General features: G+C 34.7%; 1 protein-coding gene across 2 annotated transcripts in view; it reads left to right on the forward strand.

The window, feature by feature from the left end:
- Positions 1 to 19,225, forward strand: part of CREB1 (cAMP responsive element binding protein 1) — a 117,478-nt gene that overhangs the window by 86,304 nt on the left and 11,949 nt on the right. Inside the window, exons 6-7 of one of the 2 annotated variants that reach the window (XM_044670688.1) lie at positions 717 to 899; positions 3,051 to 3,201. In XM_044670688.1, the coding sequence (XP_044526623.1) occupies positions 717 to 899; positions 3,051 to 3,201 (334 nt within the window). Of the gene's footprint in view, positions 1 to 716; positions 900 to 2,139; positions 2,199 to 3,050; positions 3,202 to 19,225 lie in introns of those variants that run through there. The other variant, XM_044670689.1, reaches the window with a different exon arrangement.

The raw sequence follows: 19,225 nt of genomic DNA on the forward strand, positions 1-19,225 counted from the left end.
TTTTTGCCTTTCAGTATATGGCACATAGTAGGTATTTGATCAGTCTTTGTCAGTTAATTTATTAGTTAACATTTAGCCACTTGAATTCTTCAGTGTTGATTTCTAAATGATTTCTTGGAGGTTTTCCCACAAAGCATTGTTTTGAATTGCTACTATAGTCTTTTTTTCCCATTGTAACATAAGTGATTATGGCTTTCTTACTGAGTCATTTAAATACTTAATTCTGTAAAGTAATGTTTAAAATGGAATCACAGTAGCAGCACTTGGCATTTCAGTATCGCTTTAGCTTTTCCCTTTAAACATCCCAGTTAGGTAGCCAGTACAAGTATTATTCTCCCTGTTTTAATAATAATAATAATAATATTAATGACATACCCACATATCTCCTCTAAGTTTTTGAGAAAGCTTTTACACTTATTACAGATGCATAGTTATCTTAGTGATTTTTTTGAGGAATATATGTGATTACATTATTTTCCATCAGATAAGTGACAATAATTACAGCAACAATAAAATAATTAGCATTGGTTCACATCTGAAAACTCTTAAGCATGTAATTCAGAAATAATAAAACCTTTCTTTGTTGTGGCATCTGCTATGGTAGTTTTAGTTAACAATAAATGTTTAATATTTTTGTGTGCTTATAAATATACATATATTACAGTCTTTTATGGCTGTTGTTTTTATTTATAACAGTAAAATTCTTTGGGTTTTAGTTGCTATTACCCAGGGAGGAGCAATACAGTTGGCTAACAATGGCACAGACGGAGTACAGGGCCTACAAACGTTAACTATGACAAATGCAGCTGCCACTCAGGCCAGCACCACCATCCTGCAGTATGCACAGACCACTGATGGGCAACAGATTCTCGTACCTAGCAATCAAGTTGTTGTGCAAGGTAAGAGAGTTTCAGAATTTTTAACATGTTGTGATTGTTCCAGAGGATTGTAACTTGACAAACTATAGCAGCAAAAGTAAGTACAGTGTAAGTCACTGTTGAAAAAAACACTCGAAGCTTCAACATCTATCTTATTCATTATAAGAGACTATTATATTCTTTCTAAAATGTTTCAACATTGCTCTTGAACTGCAATATCATGGCACAAACATTTAAAAGGTAGTCTTGCTTTCTTTTTGTTTAAGCATATTCAGAGCTAAGATATAATATGTGATGTCATGGAAAGTATACTGAATAAAATGGACCCCACTGCTAAGTCCAACTAGATGATTTTTTTTTTAAACCCTTAACTTCTGTGTATTGGCTCCTTGGTGGAAGAGTGGTAAGGGTGGGCAATGGGGGTCAAGTGACTTGCCCAGGGTCACACAGCTGGGAAGTGTCTGAGGTCGGATTTGAACCTAGGACCTCCTGTCTCTAGGCCTGACTCTCAATCCACTGAGCTACCCAGCTGCCCCCTCAACTAGATGATTTTTAAGGTCCCTTTCTGCCTTGAAATTTTATTTCTCTTTCCCTGAAAAGATTTTACCACCTTTTCTTTGTAAATAATGTTTAGTAATTGCTTCCTAAAATATTTTAAGCTGAAAAATTGTATATATATTCATGTGAAGATTATAATTGTTTGAATTTTGTTTCCATTACTCTCTAATAATAATATTTAACATTTTTCCTTTTGTGGATAAATATAGTTTCATTATAGAGGCAAATTCATTCTATCAACTTTTTAGTTTGATAAAAGCCTATTTCCTTCTATTTTGGTTCTAGAAATCTTATAAAGAAAAATTGTTAGTTTTTCTTTGAAGCCACCTGGGTCTTTCAAGAATTCATGCCACATTGAGAATATAAAAATTGACATTAGCTTTTAGTTTTAATTTCTCATTCTAAAACTAGAGTTTATAAGTTAGAATAGTAGACAGTAGGCCTATCACTTACTTCCTTAAAATGTTCCATTGTAGATATAATCCTTTAATCCTTAAGTTGGACAGTGACTATTTTGCCTTTTCAATTTGAATATTTTCCTTTTGAATAATCCTAAAAAAATCAAATACCTAATTTCTTAGTTTATTTAAAGAGCCTAGGAAGTTTACAGAACATATCCTGTTACTAAAAGAATAACGTTTTGAAAAACATTATACTGCATATTAATGGGAATAAAACACCTTTTCACTTTACATGCAGGTACTCAAAAAATGTAAAGCAGGATGTCAGTGAATTTGAATTCTGAACGTCAGTTTGAAGATGGTAACATGTCTTAGTATATAAATCTTAACTTTTCTCCCCCAAACTACACATTTTAATTGGTACTGATAAGGTGGTGGTAGGTCTGGGAGTAAATAAGAATAATTCATGAAAACTTTGGAATTCTTTGAAATTTCCTTAAATTTCTTTTCCTTGGGAGTATAGATATTGATCAAAGTTTAGAAGAAATTTATTTGGAAAGAATATTGGTTGTGTTTCTTTCCGCAATCCTTGATTATTTTGGTTAGTAAAACACAACCTGAATTTATTTACCAATTAAAACATGTGTCTGCGTGAATAATTTCGTTGTTTCAAAGCAACAATACTTTTTGATAGTGTAAGTTTTATTTCATTTCAAAAATTGTAACAGTGGATCATAATGCTTTATTTTCTTATCTCTGTTGCTACATTTGAAAATTCTTGGTCAATTTTATATCCTGGCAAGAGATTCTGCTTGAAATACTAAAATATGAAATCATTTTTATCAAACGAAGGCATTGAGGAACATACTCACTGTCTCAGAAGATCATCCAAGCTATTTCCTACTTAACTTTTAGATCTAAAGTTGGTGAGACTGTTAACTGAACAGAATTATTCTTCAGTGAAAAGAAATAATAATACATAACAGTGCAGGTTAAATCCTTTTCTATTCAAGTGGCTTTACTCATGAATACATTAAATCAGGAATTAGTTTCCACTGATGACCCAAATAATACCAGAATCCTCCAATCCTTTGATCCCATTTTTGTCCTTTGCCAAGTTTATAGTATTGCTAGTTTAACAATTGTATGACAGTTGTATATTGTAGTGCCTTAACATCTAACACCTTGTGTCCCTTTTTTTTTTTCTTCTCAGCTGCCTCTGGAGATGTACAAACATACCAGATTCGAACAGCACCCACCAGTACCATTGCACCTGGTGTTGTTATGGCATCATCCCCAGCACTTCCCACGCAACCTGCAGAAGAGGCGGCACGAAAGAGAGAAGTTCGTCTAATGAAGAATAGGTATGTATAATGCATTAACTTAGACTAAGTTAAAAACCATTTAAATCTTTTAAATGTGCTATCTTTTGGGAATTATTATACCCATTTTGTTTTTCTGGAAACCTTGTAAGCTTAACCATTCATATACTTTGTTCTTGCCTCATTTGTGGCCAAAAGCATGGATTTATTAGATATTGTAATATATCTATTATATTAGATAATGTGTAAGATATTAGATAATATAATAGAATATTAGACAATATATGAGATATTAGATAATATAATAGATAACTTATTATGTATACAGTATACATGCAAAGAATTTTCATTTCTTCTATCAATACTCCCTTTGAGGGATCATAGTATTTATCTCATCAGCACTATTCTCTAACCCACTGGACTAACTATTTTCTTTTTTAAAGTGGGAAGAGATTAGAGTGATATGTATGTCTATATATTTTATTTTCCCTGATAACCTGAGTCAGATAAATTACTAATATTACAGCTATGTCACCTTATGATCTGAATATAAATACAACTTCCTATATCATTTGTGATGTTAATTTCAATAATAATGATAGACCTATATATTTAAAATGTCTTATTCATATTCATATGATCATGAGACTTAAATGACATGTACATGACAACCTCTGGACTCATATTTTCTTATTTCGTGCAGCTTTTGTTCATGTTTTTAGATAAATCTCCTAAGGGACACCATCCAGTGTCATGGATGTTCTCTTCTGGTTCTTTTAATATTTTGGGGGTATCAGAACACTCAAGCTATCCAAACATCTCTTGATTAACATTCTTGCCATAAGACTGAACTACAAGTTGGACACTTTCTCAGTCATACATAATCTTTTTTATACCATTTTTGCTCCTAATTAGTTCTTTGGTAATGTGCAAAATTCTGTTTTTTTTTATTTATACCTGTTTTAGATCTTTGCATTACCTCATATGACTTTTAACTTGGATTCTTCTGAGATTATGATATCTCATGATTCATAACTATGTTTTAATAGTAATAACATGTAGTGCTTTGAGGTTACCACCATAAACCCTGTGGGACAAAGAATAAAGGTGTTAGTATCTGTATTTTACATATGAATAAACCTACTCTTAAATATTGGAAGTGGGATTTGAACTGAGCTCCTTTAACTCCAAATCAGTCAAATGCTCTTTCTCCTACAACACACAGGGAGAATTTTGGCATTAAAGAGATGCAGTTTTATAGCAACAAAGAGTTTAAGATCTTTGAAAATACTTGCAATTTCCTGTTTTTTAATCCAGCCCTATGTCCTCCTACCACATTCTGGAGGTATGAGACCTCTCTAATTGCATGCAGAACATTACTAAATAATTACTGAAGAATATTATGTAACTAGAGTGCATGTCCAAGGTAAATATATTGATGAACTAATTCCCTCTCTCATCCACTTTGGTGTAACTATTCACATGGAAAAATGATGTCTTTTGCTTTATAATGGATTTCATTGAAGAGACTTTATCAGGTTCTGGGGTCCTATTCAATTAATATAATGTTCTCTGCAAATAGCATTTTTGAGAACTTACCTTATGGATGTTTATTTTCTATAAACACTGCAAGAAATACCTTAGTTTCTGCATTTTGATGTTATAATCAGATTATTCAAATTATCTCCACAAACACAGCTATCATAACTGTATATGAAATTAAGAACTTTTAAGGTTACATTTTGTTTTACTGAACCAGCTGCCTTGTTAAAATAAAAGGAAATGAGTCATATAGGTGGCTTAGTAGATAGAAAGCCAGGCCTGGAGTTGAGAGGTCCTAGGTTCAAAAATGACCTCAGACACTTCCCTGTGGCTTATGAATCTCATGCCGGGTCTATAGGCTCATTTTCCCTTTATTGTTCTTCAATGTTTTGTTAAGTGATTCTCTAAATATTTTCAACCTTGTCCATAATAGTTTGCCCCTATTACTTTTCATTGCAATGTCTTTCTGCTTGGCAAGAAAAGCAAATATTTCTGCCTTTTGTGGTTATAAGACACTTGGATCTCCTATATCCACACTCATTTCTGTGATTACCCATTCTCTACAATCTTTGGTTGCTATAAATTATAAGTTTTGTTTTTCCTAGAAAGAGGTTAGGGACTTTATTTCCCTTCCTATCTCTTCTGCTTAACACCGATTGAATTTGTATCATCTCAAAAGCCCCTTGTCTAACTTTCCAAGATTTTCATCCATTTTCAAGCATATTCGGCTCTTTGTCCTTTTGATTAAACCTAAGAGAAAATTTCTTTCCTTAATCTATTCATCTGTCCATATGGTTCTGACCAAGACAAAGATTGTAATGTCATTAAACTGGGTTGTATTCCAGCCACTCAACAAACTAACCCATTCTCTCATTGAAGATTAAAATATGGGACCTGAGTAAGGTGGTATTTCTGGGGCAATTCTCATAACTTAAAATCTGCAAAATTACCAATCTTACCTGGAAGAAATACAAAGAAAAGAGGACCACTACTTACCTGCTCTGTTTCTAGATGTTGGATAGGGAGAAGATAGGCCATGGAAGGTAAGGTCTCTGATCACCATAGAAGCCAAGGTTGATGTGAGAGACATGATATTTAAAACCTGAGCCAAGCTAAATCTTACCATTTGCATTCTGGAGGTTGTTTTGGTAAACTAGGACATGCCCAGACACTTAATAAATCTCTATTAATTCCTTCTGTAAGTGTTGCTGGCACTGTCCCCACCAGCCCTGCAACTTTGACAAAGCATACTCAGCAGACAATAGAACTAGCAACAAAGGGACCTCCCTGGCAAGTCTGTGGACAACTCCTGCCCTTTCTTTGGGCCTTTTCATTCCTCTTACCTCCTTTCTAGTTACCAGGATTTCTAGACCACAGGTTTCTTCTATTCACCGACTTTTAGGCCTCTCATTCTATTAGTACTTCTGTCTCTTTTCCTATCTATTCCATGTATGTTGGAATTGGAGAGGATGACTTTATTTTTGCCCAAGATTATTCTCTTCCTAACAAACTGTAGCTTCCTATCCACCAACCCCCATTCTTATTCTTTTTTCTAGAGCTTCAGTTCTTTCCTTATTTTCTGTCCCCAGAGGCCTGTTTTTTTCTCTAACCTATATCATACTTGCTCGGGTACTATTTGTGACTGTAGAAGACTGTAGACTTGATTAACTCAAGGCTGTTGAAAGTCCAGGTATTTATGAATCAAAGTCATAGTCATAGTGTTCTTTTGGTTGTCATCTCTGCCGAAGAGCAGTTTCCTAGTGCTATGTTGGTTTTCTCCTCACTAACAAATCGCCTGCATGAATCTATGAAGGTAATCTGTATGAAATCACCTACACTAATCTGTGTTGAGCCAACAAATATTTCTGACATGCTTGCCTTATGCCAGGTATGTGCTAAGCTTGGGGTTACAAATAGAAACAAAATGAAAGAGAACCTCTCCTCTCCTTAAGGAACTTGCATTCTGATAGGGAAGCATAGCAAAGGAAGAAATGAAAAGAGTAGGGATGGGGAGCCCCACTTGGGGCACATGGTAAAGAAAGAAGTCTGGAGATTTAAGAGCAGGACCCAGAGCAATGAAGCTGGGGCTTCTCCCTAAAATGGAAGTTCTAGAGGAAGGGGCCAATGACGTGGCAAGATCTGTCTCCCAATGTGAGAAGGCAGCTGGAGGGTGATGTAAAAGAAATTCTAGAAAGTCGGGAGCAGGCCTCAGAATGAATTAAGGTATGAATCTGACTGCTAATCCAGGTCCCTTAAAATAGAGGTACATAGGAAAAAATGGCCAATCAGAGAAATCTCCCATTGTGAAAAGGCTGAAGGAATGAAGGGATCTTCCACACTAAGAAAGCTGCTGCATTATAGTGGAGGGGTAGTTTCCATATCCTTTTGATGTAGTTTCAGTTTGTTAAGCATTTAGTAACAGCCTACTATGTGCCAGAAACTGTGCTAAGCACTGGCAAATAAAAGAAAAAACAGCCTCTGCCCTCAAGGAGCTAACAATAGAACTCCCCAGCAGGTACCTATATCATGGGGGCATCTTGTTCAGTGTAAGCAGAGCTACAGGTGGAGAGTGAAGTAAGCAGCAAAATCCAAGTTCTACCCTAGAGCTTGAACTAATCATACTTCTGGGCTACCAACATGGACCAGTTCTTCTCTAAGTAGCTTTTACTTGGGTTGATGCTGTATTGAGCTTTTATTACAACTTCCAAGTTTCTTATGGTTTACCTAGGGGCTTTTTCTCTTCCTTTTTCCTCCCACACTGGAATTGAAGTTTATAACTTCTCTTTTTTACAATGTTTTCATTTGAATAGAATAAGATAGTATTATGGTTTCTTCCACAAAATGACAGCCTTTCCCTGCCTGTTTACATGCATATCTTGGATTCAAAGAAGGTTTCTGACATTTGTGAAGAGGGTAAAATCTGGCAACTTTTATTCTCATCCCATCCATTTATAGTAGCCTTCATTCCTTTTAAATAAGTGACTCAAGTTTTATCTCCTAAAACAAAGGGAAACTGAAGGGACGTAACCATTGTAAAAAGAGCTGATATTACCAATGTGGTCACTCTTGTTGCGTAATTCAAAAAAGAACTCTAAGACACTTGTATCACTTCATAATTATCAGCCCATCGTCAGTGATAATTCATGCAAGTATTTTCCCACTTTGCTGTTTCTCTTCAATTGAACAACAACAAACAACATGTAGCCATTTAATGATAAAATTCTTTAAAATTATATTTAAAATTTTCCATAATGGTTGTACTAATGCACAGCTCCATCAGCAGTATTTTAGTGTGCTTGTCATCCTATAGCCTCCTCTAACAATTGTCATTTCCTTTTTTTGTTAGAATAAGACAAAAATGTATCATCACACTTTTGAGTTCCTTATCCTTTCATATTTAAAGATATCTTAGCCTTTCAAATAAAATGAGAATTGCTTTTTTTTATACTAAGCAAATGATTTATTAACGAGCAGATCTTTTCTTCTATTTTCTATTTAGGGAATGATGAGGATTTTTTTAATTGAGAAACATAAAAAAATTTAATTTTACTATTCATAGCTGCAACTTTTTATGAAGTTATTTTTCTCTTTCTAAATCAGGATATGAATTTGAGCACCTTTTATTGATTTATTTAGAGTACTTGATTTTTTTTTCAAAAAAATATCCACCAAATACTAAGTTTCACGAGGAATTTTGTTAGAAAATTCATGATTTCTCTTCACTGCTAGTACTGAGAAAAATGTAAAAATGCTTTTCAGTTTCCCAAAAGGAATCCAAACTATTCTTTTCAACTCTGCACCCAACTCCTTATCATCTCTATTGTCTTATTTCTTGGACAAAGCTATAGAGTATCCATTCAGATGCATATTGAAAACTAGACAATAAACAGTCTTCATCCATTTGGTCTTTCCTGTGCAAATAGTTAGGCCAAACTCATTTGAAAGATTACCAGTCTCCTGGGAGGCTCTCCATTGTTTTGGGATTTGATGTACTCACCTTGTGTCATTGGCAAAGAAGACTAACTAGAAGACTTGCCATCCACAGGAATTCCTCTTTAACTTAAACTCTCTACTAGAAGCCTCTTCCATTTGAATGTTTTTGGCAAGAGTACAGCTCCTTGTTTTATTCATTGCCTGATGTTTGAAGAATTGAAATTGAAGAATTTTTCTTTTGTTACATCTACTAAGGAATCTTAAATGCCCTTGACATATGAATGGGAAGCACTGTATTGTAAAAGTGCCTGAAAAGGGGTATTTTATTCTACTGAGTCAAATGCTTTTTCACAATATAAAAATTTAGTAAAATGGGTTCTTATTCTCTGCATCTTTCAGTCAGTTGTTATTGATAATATCTACTGATGGATATTGTTTGGTAAAGCTTGTTTATTTCTTTGAGGATATCCTCAATTTGTGTATAGCTCATTCTTCCCAAGCTACTTCTAACTGCAAAGGGACATTTTTTCAAAACAAACATTTTACTGGTGGTGGAGAATAGCAGCAAGATTTGGAGCCCCATTGCCTCAGAAAAACTCATTACAAAGAGGCTAATGGAAAGAGGGAGCAGGCTGCAACTTGTAACTAAGGAGAAACTGAAGAACAAGAGTAAAGTATATCATCAGAGTATTTGTGGCAGAAAGAGAAAATTACTTGATCAAATAGCAAGAAGAGGATTGATCCTGGATGTTCAAAGCAGATGTTCCATAGATATCATCATAAAGTTAGGAAGGTCTCACCCACTTTATATGGACCTCCACTGGCGAGCTTTGGAGAGGATGTGGATAAGAATTTCACAGGATGAACAGAAATAGATGAATTGGGATCTACAGCATCAGAAGTAATGCCTAAATTGATTAGATCCCAGATCCATTTGAGTAAGAAAAATGATAGTTTTTCTCTTAGTTCAAATATCTTTCAAAAAACAGTGGCATAAGACAGCCAATATTATTTCACAGTAACGTGGAAGTACCTTCCCCTCTGCCCCTCATATTGTCACACAATTTTGTGAAAAACTTTGCTTTTAATGGGTTTTTTTAAATGACTTGTAACAAATGGGGAAACTATGTAATGCCTCACTTATAAATATCGGAGGAGCTTAGAGGTTGAGGTTCAAATAAACCGTGTAATGTAGTCCTACCCCTAACCTACTCCCACCTCAACCCCTTTCTCCCCCAACACACAAAAAAAGTGCAGTCTTGTCTTAGCTTCTAGAAATAAGGATGTGGCTCTCCCACTGTCCTCTACCTTAGACCTAATTTGGTGTATTGTTTTCAATTTGGGGCATTACAGTTAAAGGAGAACAAGAGTTAAAATAGTTTAAGGAAAACGTAGATAAACTTTAACATGTCTAGAGGACAGCCAATATGATTAAATGCCTTGGGTATTTGTAATATGATGAAATCAGCTGAAGGAGCTGAGTATGTTTAGCCTAAAGAAGAGAATCCTAGGATAATTGTCTAAAAGTATTTGAAGGGTTGCATGTGGAGAGGAGCTAGAGGAATAAGAAATAACAGAGACCTTAAGCTGACCATTAGAACTAACCCAAAGTGGAATGAACTGCCTCAGAAGGATTTTGCTTTCTTGGAAATCTTCAAGCAAAGGCTGGATAACCAACTTTCAGGCATGTGACAATGAAGATACCTTTTCTTTGTGGGTTGAACTAGGTAACCCCTGACCAATTTTTAAAATCTGTGATTTAAATTGCAAAACATTAAAACGTCACTTTATTCTAACACAAATTAAGTTAAATTGAGATTACATGGTTACAAGCAACCTTTTTCAGTGTCATTGATATGATTTTTTAAGAGGTTAGTTTTTGCAGATAAAAAGATTAAAAATTAATTAAAAATTAAAATTTTCTCTAGAATGATTCTTATACTGCCAGTGTGTTCTGCATGTACTCTACCAGTCAACAGAAACTATGTAGCAGTCATTATGCTAAATGTGTAAAGAAATAAAAGGGGGGAAAACTGGTACCTGCTCTGGAGAATACATTTTAAAAGGGAAAACAATGTATAAATATCCAGGCGAATACAAGATATAGCATAAATGGAAATAATCTGAAAAGGGAAGGCATGTAAGATTATAAGGAAAGGCACTATTTATGCTATATATTATATAAACTACATATTATGCAGAAGGTACTATTTATTTTATTTTTTTAATTTAGTTTCTAATTTAATTTTGTGCCATTTTTTTCTTTATCCAGAAGCATAAGTTCCACTGCTAATGGCTCACGTAGAGCTTGAATGAGATATTTCAGATGATTGGGCAACTTATTTATTTATACATACAACTATATGATGAAGTCCCATGTGAACCTGGCCCTTTTGTGGACTGTTCTTTTTTTTTTTAAACATTTATTAATATTCATTTTTAACATGGTTACATGATTAATGCTCCTACTTTCCCCTTCACTCCCCTACCCCCACCCCCCCGCTCTCCCCCCACCCATGGCTGATGCACATTTCCACTGGTTTCAACATGTGTCCTTGATCAAGACCTATTTCCAAATTGTTGTTAGTTGGATTGGTGTGGTGGTTTCGAGTCTACATCCCCAATCATGTCTACCTCAACCCATGTGTTGAAGCAGTTGTTTTTCTTCTATGTTTCCTCTCCTGCAGTTCTTCCTCTGAATGTGGGTAGCGTTCTTTACCATAAATCCCTCAGAGCTGTCCTGTGTCATTGCATTGCTGCTGGTACCGAAGTCCATTACATTCAATTTTACCATAGTATATCAGTCTCTGTGTACAATGTTCTTCTGGCTCTGCTCCTTTTGCTCTGCATCAGTTCCTGGAGGTCTTTCCAGTTCACATGGAATTCCTCCAGTTTATTAATCCTTTGAGCACAATAGTATTCCATCACCAGCATATACCACAATTTGTTCAGCCATTCCCCAATTGAAGGACATACACTCTTTTTTTTTTTTTTTTTTTTTTAACAAACCCTTAACCTCTGTGTATTGGCTTATAGGTGGAAGAGTGGTAAGGGTGGGCAATGGGGGTCAAGTGACTTGCCCAGGGTCACACAGCTGGGAAATGTCTGTGGCCAGATTTGAATCTAGGACCTCCCATCTCTAGGCCCGACTCTCAATCCACTGAGCTACCCAGCTGCCCCCATACCCTCCTTTTCCAGTTTTTTGCCACCACAAAAAGCGCAGCTATAAATATTTTCATACAAGTCTGCTTATCTCTGATCTCCTTGGGGTACAAACCCAACAATGGTATGGCTGGATCAAAGGGCAGGCATTCTTTTATAGCCCTTTGAGCATAGTTCCAAATTGCCAGCCAGACTGGTTGGATCAGTTCACAACTCCACCAGCAATGCATTAATGTCCCAATTTTGCCACATCCCTTCCAGCATTCATTACTCTCCCCTCCTTTTATTTTAGCCAATCTTCTAGGTGTGAGGTGATACCTCAGAGTTGTTTTGATTTGCATTTCTCTAATTATTAGAGATTTAGAACACTTTCTCATGTGCTTATTGATACTTTTGATTTCTTTACCTGAAAATTGCCTATTCATGTCTCTTGCCCATTTATCAATTGGGGAATGGTTTGATTTTTTTTTTATACAATTGCTTTAACTCCTTGTATATTTGAGTAATTAGACCCCTGTCAGAGTTTTTTGTTATAAAGATCTTTTCCCAATGTGTTGTTTCCTTTCTGATTTTGGCTACATTGTTTTTATTTGTACAAAAGCTTTTTAGTTTAATATAATCAAAACTATTTAATTTACATTTTGTAATTTTCTCTAATTCTTGCTTGGTTTTAAAATTTTCCCTTTCCCATAGATCTGACAGGCAGAAGGTACTATTTAAACTGAGCCTTGAAACTAGGGAAACAAAAAAGCAGTGATGAGAGTCTAAAAATGGAGTGTCATATGTTTAGACCAGTGCAGCTTAACTATGGAGTGCCTGAAACAGAATAAGTTATAGGAAGAGCCAGGTTTTGAAGAACTTAAAATACAGAGGATTTTTCTGTTTGATCATGAAGGTAATGAGTGACTGGAGCTCCTTAAGATTGGTGGAGATTAGAAGGTGGGGAGAGATGACATGGTCAAATCCATACTTTAGAACAGTGGTTCCCAAACTTTTTTGGCCAACTGCCCCCTTTCCAGAAAAAATATTACTTAGCCCCCTGAAAATAATTTTTTTATTTTAATAGCAATTAATAGGAAAGATAAATGTACCTGTGGCCATCACCGCCTCCCTCGATTGCTGCAGCACCCACCAAGGGGTGGTAGCGCCCATTTTGGGAATCACTGCTTTAGAACAATCACTTTGGCAGACAAATGAAGTATGGCCTAGATTGGACAGAGACTTTTGAGGTAGGCAAACCATTTAGAAGACTCCTGCTATAATCCGGATGCAATGTGACAAAATCCTAAACTGGGGTTAGGGGCATATTAGTAGAATTAAGGGGGTCTTTATGATAGTTGTAATAATAGAGTATTTACTGAGGAGTCAGATAGGTAGGAATAGAATCAAGAGTGACAGTTGGATTGCAGGCCTGCATGACTGGAAGATAGGTGGTACCTTCAGCAGTAATAGGGAAGAATTCAGAAAAGGATAAGATTTGGGAGGAAAGGAAATGAGTTCCGTTTTTAACATATTGAGTTTGAGATGCCGCTCATACATCCAAGATGTTTCCATTTGTTATTTTCTGCAGCTGTAGTGGATTATATTTTCTGGATTTGGGCTTTTTATTTAGTCTTTCTTTGCTTCTACTACTTAAGGTGTATCTACTATCTTTATTTGCTTAAGCTTTCTCATTCAGCAGGTTATATATTTTACCCATCCTGAAAGAATTTTTTATTTTTTTAATTTGAAACAATAAAATCTTTAAGTCCAAATGATTATAAGTACTTCAAGTTATTTCTATTATTTTTAAGTTGAAGTCTGGAGTGAATTCAAGTTAATTTTGTACTTATGTTAAAAAATATAATGCATTTTTGTACTTTTACTTCCATGCAAAGATTTTTTAACTTGAGTTTACATCCTTTACATTTAAATGCAGCAAACATCGTGGCAGCACAGTTCATCTGTGTCATAAACTGATGCTAATTGCAGATCAATACCTTCATCAAGATTTGATGTATATGAATTTAAATTTGATCTCCTTTGTATATTCTGTATTAAATATTTTGCTCATTCACGTGCTCTTTAATGAATGAATTACACTCAAACTAAGTAATTTTAGATATTGCTTCATACTCCCCATGTGGAAGGGCTTGTGCCCTCTGAAACTGGCATATCCTAACTTTTGGGAATTATGCTTTAAAGGAAGATTATAGCTAAGAAAGGGGAAAGGATTAAGTATTTACAACGTACCTACTATGTGACAGACACTGTACTAAACACTTTTTTTTTTAATCCCCATTTTGCAGTTGAGAAAACTTGAGTCAAACAGGAATTAAGTGACTTGGTCAAGTTTACAGTGCTAGTGTCAGGAGCTAAAATGTTAATTATCACAGGATCATATCTAGAAATGGGAAGGAACATGAGAGGCCATTTGGTCTAGTCTTTATTTTACAGATAAAGAAACTGAGACCTAAAGATTTAAGTGATTTTCATAAGGTCATACAGGTAGTAAACATCATGAGTGTCTTTTGAGCCCCTTTCCTTGGATTCCTATGAATACCTTACTGCCGCACCCTGCCAGGCTTCCTCCCTCCTCCATCCCCCCCATCTGAACCAGGGAATTAATTTCTTGGCACTTTGGGATAGGATGAGTGAATGTGAGGTATTTCTACTAGTATAAGATTCTCTGTTCCCCCTTTCTCAGATCCACATCCTCTCTCAAAAAAAAGGAACCCTTGAAGCAATTTTTAAAATAATTATAAGAGGTAGGGTTTTTTTTTAGCTCCAGATAATAGCCATTATTATAGGAAATTATTACCACAATATTTTAGAACTAAAAGGGATATTAGAGGTCATCTACTCCAAACTATAGCTAGGTTATGTTTATTAATGTAACATAACAGCAAAATATATGAAAAAATATATTTCTGATTCAAGTTTATTTCAGAGTAATAGAGTAATAATATAAAGCAAAATTTTTAAATTATCAAATGTCTTTCTTAAAGATAAGTCTACACTGATGATAAATGGCAAAAAGGTCATTAGTACTGTTTAAAATATTTTAACAGTTTAGACAACTACTTTCTCATTCTTTAAATATATATATATATTAGTAGGTACAGAGAGCTTTATCAACATTTCAGAATTTTCTCACATTGTCATATAATGAAAAATATTGGGTAACCTGATTTATCAGTAATGTTTTAAATTTGATATTGTCCTGGCAAAATCTAGATAGGTGCACTAAAGGAACTTAAATACAGCTTTGGTCACCCATATCTGAAACACTTTCCTCCATACTGACTACTGGCCTCCCTAGTTTTAAGTTCTTACTAAAGTCTTCTGCAGGAAGCCTTACCCAATCTCTCTTTACTTCAGTTTTCTCTGTTAATATCGTATATATAATTTGCTTTGTATATTTGTTTGCATATTGTCTCCTCCATTAGATCATAATGGGGCAGGGACTGTCTTTTACCTGGAGCGTAGTATATACTTAATAAATGTGTATTGATTGATTTCTTATTTGACTACCAAAAAACTAGAAGGATCTATGGGTAGCCTCCCAGAGGACAAGGATTTCAAGACTTCTAGACCAGCATTGGTTTTCATTTTAAATTTCTATATTATTTCCCAATAAAAGTGTTAAATGAGGGAGCAACTGGGTAGCTCAGTGGATTGAGAACCAGGCCTAGAGACGGGAGGTCCCAGGTTCAAATCTGGCCTCAGACACTTCCAGCTGTGTGACCCTGGGCAAGTCACTTGACCCCCATTGCCCACCCTTACCACTCTTCTGCCTTAGAGCCAAAACACGGTATTGACTCCAAGAAGGAAGGTAAGGGTTTTAAAAAAAAGTGTTAAATGATACTTTAAATCTAGGCTGAGTTTCTTCTTAGAAATTTAAATTCATGAAAGCACCCTTGTCCGTATTGAGATTGTTTCATCCACATTAAAAATATATTGATAACTGTATTTCCCTTATTTGATTATTTTCTTCAAAATAATAGGCTATTTAGCTACCGTATCCTCTTCTGCTCTGGCCATCTCTGGTCATTTTAACTTTGCAATTGAACTTAATTTTTTTCCTTCAGTAATATGTTATTTTTTCCCAATTAAGTGTAAAAACAATTTTTGGTATTCATCTTGCAGCATTTTGAGTTCCACATTTTCTCTCTCCCCTTCCCTACTCCTCCTTGAGATGGTAAATAGTTTTATATTGGTTATACATGTGCTTTCAAACAAAACATTTCCATATCATACAAAACATTTCCATATTTATCATGGTGCTTTTTTTAAGCCATGAAGAAAATAAAGTAGAAAATGATATGCTTTGATCTGCATTCAGAATCCATCAGTTCTTTCTCTGAAGATGGATAGCATATTTCATTATGAATCCTTTGGGATTGTCTTAGATTATTGTATTGGTGAGAATAGCTAAGTCTTTCACAGTTGTTCATCATTCAGTATTGCTATTACTGTGTACAGTGTTTTCCTGGTCCTGCTCATTTCACTCTGCATCAGTTCACATAAGTCTTTTCAGGCTTTTCTGAAATCTTCCTGGTCATCCTTTATAATAATATACCACAACTTTTTGAGCTATTCTTCAATAGAATGATATCCCTCAGTTTCCAGTTCTTTGCTATCATAGAAAGAATTGCTGTAAATATTTTTGTACAATTAGTCCCCCTTTTTTTAAAAATCCCTTTAGGATATAGACCTAGTAATGGTATTGCTGGCTCAAAGTGTATGTGTAGATTTATAGCCCTTTGGGCATCATTCCAAATAGCTCCCTATATCATTTCATAACTTCGCCAGCAATGCAGTATATCCCAATTTTCCTACATTACCTCCAACATTTGTAATTTTCTTTTTCTGTCATGTCTAATTTAATAGGTATGAGATGATACCTCAGAAATGTTTTATAATCAATATAATCAGTTTAATCAATAGTTATTTATAACATTTTTATGTGACTGTATAGATAAATTTGATTTCTTCTGACTGCCTTTTTATATCCTTCAGCCATTTATAAATTGGAGAATGATTTGTATTCTCATAAATTTGACTCAGGTCCCCATATATTTATGAGAATATAAATCATTCCCCAATTTATAAATGGTTAAAGGATATTTTAAAAATTTCCCAGTTTTCTGCTTTCTTTCTTGGTTGCATTAGTTTTGTTTCTGCAAAAACTTTTTTTAATTTAATATAATCAAAATTATCCATGTTAATCTTTCATAAAGCTCTCTTTCTCTGTTTGGTCATAAATTATTCCCTTAGCCATATATCTAACCATGTAAGTTTTTCCATGCTCCCTTAATTTGCTTATGGTAGCACACATGTCTAAGTAATTTATCCATTTTGACCTTATCTTGGTTTATACTGTGAGCTGTTGGTTTATACCAGTGATGGCAAACCTATGACATGCATGTCAGCACTGAAACATGTAGCCATTTTTGATGACATGCAGCCACATACAGAGTAGTATGGGGCTGCATACTGAGGATGAAATATTTGCTGAAGTGTAGTGTAGACACTCTGTGCACTATAGATAACAATTCTACCTATATTAATTTACCTATTTTGGTTTACTAAATACAGTTATATATTATGGTTATACATTTTTGTTGTTTAAACTATAAATATCATGAAATTATGGTTTTTTTCTTGAAATGACACACCACCCGAGTTTTGCTCTTTTTTTTGGCGAATTTTGACACACCAAGCTCTAAAGGTTGCCCATCACTGGTCTATACTTTGTTTTTGCCACTCCATTTTCCAGTTTTCCCAGCAGTTTTTGTCAGATAAGTTCTTGTCCCCAAAGATCTTTAAGTTTATTAAACACTAGATTACAATGATTATTTTCTACTATGTGTTGTTGTATATAATCTATTCTATTGATTCACTACTCTTAATTCTTAACGAGTGCCAGATTGTTTTGATGATGACTGCTTTCTAGTACACTTTTAAATCTGTTACAGCTAGGCCACCTTTCTTCACATTTTTTTATTAATTCCTTCTATATTCTTGACTTTTTATTCTTCCAGATGAGTTTTGTTATTATTTTTTCTAGGTTTATGAAATAATTGTTTGGTGTGGCACTGAGTAAATAAAGTTAACTTAGGTAGAATTATCATAAGTAATTAATAGTTTTCCAATTGTTAAAATCTGACTTTGTGTGAAAAGTGTATTGTAATTGTGTTCATATAGTTCCTGGTTTTGTCTTGGCAGATAGACCCCCAGGTGTTTGTATTGTCTAGGGTTATTTTAAATGGAATTTCTCTTTCTATCTCTTGCTGTTGGACTTTATTGGTAATATATAGAAATGTCAATGATTTATGTGGTGTTTTTTTTATATCCTGCAAAGTTGTTAATTATATTTCTTTTTTTTTTTTAACCCTCAACTTCTGTGTATTGGCTCCTTGGTGGAAGAGTGGTAAGGGTGGGCAATGGGGGTCAAGTGACTTGCCCAAGGTCACACAGCTGGGAAGTGTCTGAGGCCGGATTTGAACCTAGGACCTCCTGTCTCTAGGCCTGACTCTCAATCCACTGAGCTACCCAGCTGCCCCCATTGTTAATTATATTTCAGATAGCTTTTTAGTTGATTTTTTTTTAATTTTTTTTAAGCCCTTACCTTCCATCTTGGAGTCAATACTGTGTATTGGCTCCAAGGAAGAAGAGTGATGAGGGGTAGGCAATGGGAGTCAAGTGACTTGCCCAGGGTCACCCAGCTGGGAAGTGTCTGAGGTCAGATTTGAACTGAGGACCTCCCATCTCTAGGCTTGGCTCTCAATCCACCAAGCTACCCAACTGCCCCCTTTTTAGTTGATTTTTAAAGTAGTCAAGCCTACCAAAGTTCGCAATAAAAGTTTATTCACTGTTGACTTTGTTTTCCTTTTTTTTAACTACCTTTAATTAATGAAGTTTTTGTCTAAATGGTTCTGCTAAGAATATGCGTTTGATTGCAGTCCTCAATCCATACAGCTAAAAGGCATTACATTTTTGTCATTGTAACACTTCTGTTCCTAGTAGTTGTTTGCAAATCTCAAAAAGCTGGTACAATTTTTGCCATTTTATTTCACTTGCATTTTTAATAATATGCCATACTGTAGATTCAGACATTCCAATATCTTGTCCCATATTAGTTGCTATGACCATGTTTGTCATTAATTACATCAAAATTTTCTATTGATTCATTATAAGATGACTTTTCTGTGGTGACAGTGTTTGTATGTGAAGTATTCTTTCTTTTTTTATTTTTTAAGACTTTAAAAATTAGCACAGCTATTGGTAATGTGTTACATAGCAGCCTATCACATCCACACATGACACTAGACTTATGTTGACTGTCAGCTAACTTACATGCATCAGATTAGTTGATTTGGGTTCATATTGTATGCTATCTGGTATGATTTTATAATTCACACTAAATTGAATTTTGCATTATTTG

The sequence above is a fragment of the Gracilinanus agilis genome, chromosome 3, assembly GCF_016433145.1.
Source record: "Gracilinanus agilis isolate LMUSP501 chromosome 3, AgileGrace, whole genome shotgun sequence".
NCBI classification, from domain to species: Eukaryota; Metazoa; Chordata; class Mammalia; order Didelphimorphia; family Didelphidae; genus Gracilinanus; species Gracilinanus agilis.